At 39.1% G+C, this 9,156-nt stretch overlaps 1 protein-coding gene across 1 annotated transcript in view; it reads right to left on the reverse strand.

Moving 5' to 3' along the window:
• Positions 1 to 9,156, reverse strand: part of LOC108574333 (protein Wnt-1-like) — a 70,042-nt gene that overhangs the window by 2,379 nt on the left and 58,507 nt on the right. The window contains exons 3-4 of the mRNA XM_017936904.1: positions 6,697 to 6,820; positions 5,639 to 5,796 (exon numbers count right to left, since the gene is read on the reverse strand). Coding sequence (XP_017792393.1) covers positions 5,639 to 5,796; positions 6,697 to 6,820 — 282 coding nt within the window. The remainder of the gene's footprint in view (positions 1 to 5,638; positions 5,797 to 6,696; positions 6,821 to 9,156) is intronic.

Consider the following 9,156-nt stretch of genomic DNA (forward strand, 5'->3'; position numbering starts at 1 on the left):
CAAGGTTCGTATTCTTTTTTTATTTCCATACTGCTTTCATATAATTTAACTTGACCTATATAACAAATTCCACCTCGAAACTCATCTGTGATTTAAAATATGCTTCCAATGTTCGTGTCATTATATCCTCGTTAAATACAAAGCCACAGGGGGTTCTCGATAAAACAATAAATCCGCTGCAACGTCGAACAAGTACTTGGACCATCGATGGTCCACATACTCCTCGTTAAGCGCAACTTTTATCCAACTACCTCTGCGATACTCGATGTTTCGAGCACAGGCACTCGAATCACTGTTGACCCAGTAACGTATCCGACTCCAGAAGCCAACGATAACCAACGGAAAAGTGGAAACAACGATATCTCAGTAGAGAGACGAACGAGTATCATTTTTCTATTGACCAGTAATTCGAAACGTAACTTCACAGAGCAGCCAGAAAATCTCAGGTGTATAACCGATGGAAGAAATATATCGAGGTTGGAAGATCAGTTAGGCACGAGTGTTATAAATTCAAGTTATATTGACAAGTGAATCGACAGAAATTCGAGAAGATAAGGGCTCGACACTTCAGTCGAGGTCGCTGAAGTATGCTTCAGCTATGATTCGATAATACTTCAGTTTACGATTTCTTCCATCAACTATACTTCTTGTTTGTGGCAACATTTTGACCGACTTTCAGAGCTTCACGGTGATATAAGTTGGTCAATATATATTAACGATCTGATCGATTCTTAATATTGGAAGAATTGGAACTGTTATTCTTCGGTAAGTTAAAAAAAATTAGCGAAATCTCGTTTTTATAGGAAAATTGAAACGCAGTGGAAAAGTTATATTGAGGTATTGAATTGTGGATTTTTCAAATTTTTCTTTCTTTCTGCAATTGTTTTGTTGACATTGAACAGCGGTTGCCGGGTCACCGGCATTTAGACGTTTCAATCGGCATTCGAAACAGAATTACGACACCTCGTCTCCTTATTTCAATCCTAATATATTTGCATAATTTTAAACAATAAAATTTCTAATAAAATAAAGAAATTAAAGAGACTTTAGTTTTGGGTCATATTTGACCCGGCATTCGACGCGCGTGCGGCTATCACGCCGTCCGCTGTCCGAGGCTTGATCTTTGTCAAAAACAAAAAAAAACAAAAACTAAAGAAATAGAAAAAAAAACCGTGAAATCATTTTAATAGCCATGACGATCCCACCACGAGGGTAAGAAATTCCAGCAAAATGGAAACAGTCGGAGGACGTCGACTTATCGACGAGAGGTATACGGTGGTGAACGATATCCGTTGTGGCCAGGGGGGAACTCTCGACTGAGTCGGCAAACATCATTATCTCAAAGAATCTGTCAGCGTGTCGCACGTTTCGTCGTCCCGTGGGATCTCTGCTTGGCTCTCGTTAAGGAATCCGTGGCCGGAACTTGGGTAAAGACACAAGTGGCCGACAGGGTATAATCCCGAAGGTAAAAGCAGCGCCACTTTCCCGACACTTTTTCCTCTCTCCTCTCTCTCTCTCTTCTCTTTCTTCCTGCGCCACGTGAGTCATTCCTCGAGACCACGTGTGTCAGTTTCCTCCTCTCTTTCTCCTTTACATCGCTTTCTGTTTCTCTCTCTCTCTCTCCTTTCTCTTTCGTCTAGTTCTCGCCATTTCTTTCACTCGTAACACGCGCGCTGGTTTCTTTTCTCTGTTGTCTTTTCTCACGCGCTTCGTCCTTTTTTTCACTGCTTCGTTTTTTCTCCCCCCTTTCAGTCTTGTTCTGATTTTCTTCTTCTTCTTACGCTTTTTATGACGATTTTCTTTCGGTCGTGTTAACGAAACATTTTTTCCTTGCGTGGCTGTGTGTGGTGGTTTCCTCGAGAGTTCTCCCATTTGTTTTCGGATCTTTGTTCTCTCAGATGACGGCTTTTTTCCTTCGCTCGATTACTTACTTTTGCCTTACGGTTTTCCACTTCTCTGAGTGTTTTGTCGATTCTTTTCTGTCTCCTTCTTTGTTTTCCGTCTTCCTCCTCTTGTTGGTTTCTTGTGTTTGGGTAGACTGTTTTTATTACATTTCGATTTTCACTTTTTGTGTGCAATTTATCGAAGAACAGGTTTCGCCAAGTTACAACCGAACAAAGCTTCTTTAAATATCTTCTTCTTTTTCTTGAAAGCTCTATCCCTACTTTACACCAAACGTTTCCTTAAGAAACCTAAACTTCTCTCTCTTTTTGCATTTCTACCTTTTCTACTATTCAATGGTCTGAAAAATCAGAAAACACGGATATCCCTGTTTATTCTCATATATCCTGCTCACACTAGATGGCTCTGAATTTGCCGATACACACAATTATTCCTCCGTAACACATGAGAAAGGGGAATTTCGTCAAATCTTCGAGAAAAAACCGAGTTTGATTTCACGGACCCGTCGGGAATCGAACCCGCGATCTTCGCGTTACCGGTCGGGCGCTTTAACCACCGCAGCCAACGTCTTCCCCCGACTTCATCTATTTTCATACAGCTTTTCTATCGTTATCTTCTGAATCGTCTCGATTTTCATCTTTACCTCTCGTTTTCATTCTCCTATCTTCAATTGCTCTTCTCCGCTCTGTTTACTCTCTCTTTCTTTCGCGTAAGTACTTATACACGGCGCTCGAGCGTGTTTACACGTTTGCGTGGAGAGAGAGAGAGCGCGAGTTTCGCTGGGCATGGGTTGTCAAGGGGGGAGCAGAAGGTGGCGGGTTGTTGCAACTTAACAAGCTTAGCCCCCTTAATCCCCTTGTAAGCTAGCAATGTCTACAAGGGGTCAGCCCGTACGCATGAAATGCATCCGTTTACAGGACGAGCTTTGTCTTCGTTCCAGGGTTAAGGTTTACGTCGACCGACCGTGGAGATCGAGACGACAAATTGGGGGATGTGCCTTGTGCGGGGCAGTGCTTCCCTCCCCGTGCGCTTAACGGGGCAGCAGCCTCATCGAAAATTAAGGGAAACGGGGAAGGAACGTTTCTTTCTTGTCCTTTTAAAGGGAGAGAAAAAATGTGAAAGGAAGCGTGAATTTTTGAATATTTCTCTCTCTCTCTTTTCGGTCTTGGTTTTTTGCCTGTCTTGATTACAGTTTATGGCCAAATGTGTAAAATTTCTTCCTTTGCCTCCTCTAACACACTTTCTTCTGTTCTTCTTCTTATTTTAAAGATAATAAATACGGAAACTGACAGGAAAGTGTGAATATTTTCAAGAGTAGAATAAAATGGAGTAGTTTGCCTATCTTAATTGTGCATAGTTTATGGTTCGATTTAAAAATTCATTCTCTTTAATTGGTTGCACTTTTCAAAGATGAAAGAATAACGTTTTGCTGAGTCTCTGAACTATGCTATACTTTTCTTCATTTTCTTCTGAGAATGTATTACAGAATTGTACAAAAACTGAGATAAAATCACAGAAACTTTAATATACACGCTATTTCGAATGTGACATTGTCAACGAACCAAGTGAAATTTCTTTTATCTAAATTCGTTTAAACCCAGACTCTGATTTCAACAGATATTTCTTAGGAAGTCGAATAATTTCTTCAATTTAATCCTGTTACTTTGTACACATCTCAGTTATCACATACTTCATGCTACAATTAAAAATCTTCCCATTCTCTTTCTTTTTTGTCGATTTTCGAGGAAACTGTAATTCCATAATTCGTCTCGCGTGAAGGAACACAATAATCCTAGGGCATAAAAACTGACGGCAATCTTTTCGTAGTCCCTCGAAAGAGTGGCATAAAAAATGGTAGCGCAATCTCGTCTATATATAACCCGTGGACCAATTTATTCGAGGTAAAACGCATTTTGATCGGCCCATTAACGACGAGAACGGTCTCAAGATAAGCCAAGTCCACCCTGTGTATATCATTCCCACGTTTCACGTCCATAAACCAACCAACAACACTGATTCCAACTTAATATACTACAGAATGAAGCAGCGTTTTCCAACCCTCGTAGTAACAGGCCTCCTTCACCAAATTAACCAATTCTCCCTCATTTCCACCGTCCCACTTTATCAAACAATTTATTCTCCCGCCCAGAAAAAAAAAAAAAAACAAAAAATCATCAGATACCGTTATCGAGGTTATGACAACAGCACGTTCGATCTTCAATTAAACAAATTGCATTTCATGTCCCTTTCACACTCCGCTCGACTTCTATACCTTCAGCTGTTTCTTTTTTTTTTTTTTTTATTTAACCTTTCGACAATGTTAAAATGGAATTTCACCGAAGAAAATCGAAGGGTTAGGAGAGAAGAACGAAGAATGTCGCAAAATAGCAAGAATCTTCTTTTTTCTTTCCTTTACTCTTCAATTTGTATTTTACAATTAATACACGATCGACGCTGAATTACTGCGAAATATTTTTAAACTCGGAATCAATTACAATATATTCCCTTTTCCTTTCAATCTCAATTCGCTCTACTGTATTTCTCGAGAAAGGGAGAGAGTAGAAAGGGAAAATTAAACGACGTTCGTTAATTAAACGACGCGAGAAAGACGCACAGACGGTCGAATTACCGTCTGCGGGCGGAGGAAAGAAGCTCAAGGCGGCGTTTTCAATTTCGCGAAAACGCGAAACCGTAGCCCACGTTGCGTTACTTCTTGATCAATTTTCTTTCAGAGTGAAAGTCACTCTCTTTCTCTCTTCCCCTTTGCTGCAACGTGCAAGCTTAATGAAATTCCGTTCCGCCGACAAACGACGATTACTTTCACCCTTTCGTGAGAGAGGGTTGTTGGCCAGAGTAGTATGCAGACTGAACAACCGTAACAGTATCCTTTTCTTGGCGTTACGCGTGCACTGTTTTCATGGGGACGACGACAAACCCCTCTTCGACGATACGGAGAACAAACTCTGATGCAGAACAGAGTTTCTAGCCGCTCGTTTCTTTCCAAGTTTTCAAGCGATTATGAAATTTCAACCCTTTGAAACCCGAGCGATTCTTTCCACTTTTACCGTCGTTTAAAAGTTGAAAATAAATTTACAAAACGCTGTAATACATGGTTCGATTTCTCTTCAGAAATGTCGTAACCGATGTTTCACGAGTTACATAAAATTTCTTTGGAAAATTATCAATTAGTTGTAAAAGTTCTTTTTTCCAACGTAACGTGATTGAAAGAAATAGACGCGAAATCATCGCGGTACTCTCGTGTCAAGTGCGGCTCGAAACGCCTCGACGCGAATGTGTTGAATTTCAATCCCTTGAAACCTCAGCAATTTTTTGTTTACTGTCACATTTTTTACATTTGAAAGTTGGCATCGCAAACGGAAGTATTCTGGTTGCACTGATTAAGAAAGTGCTCTAAGTCGAAACTAAAAAAAAAAAAATTATATTTATTATTTATGTTGCATCGATTTGCGTAACAATAATGTTGAACAATTTTTAGAAAATATATACAATGTAGAATTTTTGTGAAATGTTGAGAAAGGATGATAAGAATGTCTAGATGTATTCTACTTAGGCCATTTTCGTAATCAGCTTCACAAATTGCGAGAAACAGAATGCAAACCTCTTTTCCTCGCGAGAAGTAGGGGGGGGGGGGCCAAGGTAAGGCCAATTAACGATATCGTTCCCAGACGCGTTATTTTTCAAACGGAGAAGGGAAAACAAATAGAGGGGAAATTACCTCGCTGCAGCCGCCCCATTGCCAATTATTCTGGTGTCGAGTTCTGACCCGGTTGTCGCACGAGCAATCGGTGAGTTCGCCCCTGGAACAAGCTCTGGTCACGCTGTAGGCAACCCCGGCCGCTGATATTGCGTAAACGAAAGCTGCCTCGCGACTGTCTGCAAAGATACACCGGAATTTCTTCGTTTTAGAGACAATTTTTTCCATTTTTCAAACCTGCTTCTTCTCCAATTTTCATCTTTGGATCCAAAAATGACCCGCACACCGTACCAGGATTAATTTCAAATACATCGAGTACAGTGATTGTGCACTGTAAATTAGGAAGATCTTATTCAATTATTTCACAAAACTTCGCCAGTGTGTTCTGTAGTTAAAAATAAAGCTAAAATGTTGTATAAAAGTTGAATTTCTATTTTAAGAAAGCAACGAGAACGAAAGCTACACGAAAATTTTTAACCTCGTCAACAGTCAAATTGAGTATCTATCTATTTTAGGTAATCCCGTAAGCTCGTATCGAATTTTATAATTTAGATCAATCTTTTCAACGAACCTTTAATTTTTATTAAAAAGAAAAAACGTAAGCGTCCACACATTCCACGACTTTTTTCTATTTTTTTTTACAGTACGACGGTATTTTCATTAAAATATTTTTCACCATCGACACGAACTTACGGGATGAGCTTCTCCGATCACCATGGATGATCCACGCGGCGTAGTAATACGTTTTCAGTTCGCCAGGTGGCGCACTGCTATTGAAAAATAACATACGCAAGACACTCCGCATATTAAACTCAGAATCCAGTAACTTCTGTTACATATTGTATATAACTACATATAACTACTATTTCTCATCTCAAGTTTCCAAATACTCCACGTGAAATGTAACGTTCCGGTTCATAGCCAATCCTCATATTCACGTATCGACACCTCAGCCTGAAACTTCCATTTTCTCGTCAAATTCTTTTCACCACAACCTTTCACCTTGTCAACAAAAAAAGAGAAAGAAAAAGAAGAATCTATCCTTCATCGAGCACTCGACAGACAAAGCTTTTACTTACTGACTAGCATCACTCCACCGAAAATGTTGTCCGGATTTTCCGGGCTGATGGAGCAGTTCCATCTGGCAGAGCGGAACTGGTGCTGACACTCCTCTATAGCCAATCTAGCGCCCGCGCTTACTGCCTGCAAAGTAAAAACCGTGAAAGCCGCGAATGGAAAGGAAAAGCAAGTGCCTATCTCGAGTTACCGGTTCCATCATCGATTAGTCTCCAGAGTAAAGCGAAGAGAAACGGACGTTACAAATAAGCGCTGTTTCCACACATGTGTCTAACAGTATCCGCGTTTCAATATGACAGATGCAAGTTGCACCTCTAACAAAATGCCATTTTTTACTTTTTCATTGCAATTTTATATTTAATTAGTGAAATTGATCAATCTGCACATTGTTGTAGTTATGACAGCATTGAACAGATTTTCTCTTTAGTGTTCTCTTATTTGTAACAATGATGGAAGCTTTTCCTCATGTTTTTTACAATATTGCAGAATTAACAGAGAAATTTGTTTATTTGTCTCTTCAGTGTTTTTCTATCTCTAACACCGGTGAAAGATTTTCCCTATGATTTTTTCAAATATCAGAAGTTTATCTCGACGTTTTTCATCCACTCTAATCCTGTTACAGAAAAATCATAAAAGAAGACCACAATTTCAATAAAATTACAGAATACAACAAATCCACACATATTACAAAAATACCTAATCCCGAACCAACACACAACCACGTTCACGTGACATCAATTACCCATCATCGAGCAGATAAAACCCATAAAAAAAAAAGACAGAAAACGGTAGAATTCGATAATCGAAATTTCGACACGGGAGTAAATCGAGGATGGTTGGACGTGTGGACGGTTAATCGTGGCAGGAATTAAACGTCCGTCGCGGTGTCGTTATGAATATTCATGGTGGGGCCCTTTTGTCGGCCAGGCAGGACACGGAAAAGCGAGACGACTCGTCGGCGACGTTCAAAGAGATATATCGAGGCTCAAGTTTACCTAGGCACCGGCTTCTAGACGAGCCCGGCCCCACCACGACAAGATTTGTGCATTAGGCGAAGGTAAACGCGATTTTGGGTAACGTTCAGCCGCGTTTTCACCGTTTCTACCCGTCAAGCATCGCGCGCCACGCGGTGAATCGCGAGTGAAACTTTCATTCAAAGTCTGTAAACCTCCACCCTTTTATATCTCTCGTTTAACGTTCAACTATACTGTATTTTCATGTTCTATACAGTGGTCTTACAGTCTGGCCAATTTATTTTCATTTCAATTCAGGTAACAGGTGTGGCAATAGAATATGAAGATTCTCTCAAAGTTGAATACTCAGGTTAACCCCTATGCCTTATGATTTGTTAATGGCTGTCTCTCTTGAACATAGGTGAAACAGTATTTTAATTTTTATAATTAAAATAAACATTAAATTTTTAATTCTTTTAATTTAAAATTTCATTTTCTTGTTCAAGTTTACAAGTTGTTCGTATACAGATTGCAACGAGTAACAGAGAATTTTCCAAGAATTGTTTAAAAAAATTTATTGAATATTTAAGAAGTTGCATTATACACCTGTTTTATGTCAATTTGTCCTGAATATCTCACAATGTCCCTTTGAAAACCGTAACATTCTATTGCCGCACCTAGTGTATGGGTATTGTCTCGATTTTTACTGTTTCTCGGTATTGTAGAGTGAAATTAGGAAGATTTTATGCCGACTTGTAGACCACTGGAGAGAACATGTTGGAATCTGTGTATTGTTAGCTTCTCATGGTAATGTTATGTACATGGTGATGTTACACCGTTCTCTTTAGAGATGTTCCTTTTCCTCTGTCTTAGTGGATTCTTGTAGCTTGGCTTGGTTAAATGGTCTGAGGAGAAAGTTGAGGTTTGCCGTTGGCTAGGTTAGAAGATTTGAAATTAGTGTGCTGTAGTTTTGTAGTTCTTCAGTTTAGGTCTGTACTGATTATGTGGCCGATAGAAGAGTCTTCTGTAGCATTGAAACTAGAAGAATTTTTATATTCAATATTTTACAATCGTATGCATGATCAATCTTTAAAAAGATTAGTCACTTTTGAATCATAAAAATCTATCAGACACATCAAATTATTCCATATTTTATCATCTCACAATTACTAAAAATCATACCCATTGTTCCAGTCAACAGCTTCGCTTACATAAAAAATAAACTTCGTCGTATTTATAATTTTTTTCCAGTTTACGAAACCCAAAAGAGAAACCTAAAAATAATAAATAGAAGAATAATCTCATCAGTAATTAAGACTAATTTAAATAAACGTTAAAAGTAGAGTGAAATAGATATACGAGAGATGAAAAATTCTACAAGTATATATATTTGAAGATTTACCTTTTTGGATTTCGACTGAAATGTTAGACTGACTTATAGCGACATCGTGGTTCTACGAGGATCCAGACTCGATCTAAGATCAGAGAATTCGCGACTTCATTTCCCGA

Source organism: Habropoda laboriosa, unplaced genomic scaffold (assembly GCF_001263275.1).
Source record: "Habropoda laboriosa isolate 0110345459 unplaced genomic scaffold, ASM126327v1 scaffold176, whole genome shotgun sequence".
NCBI lineage: Eukaryota > Metazoa > Arthropoda > Insecta > Hymenoptera > Apidae > Habropoda > Habropoda laboriosa.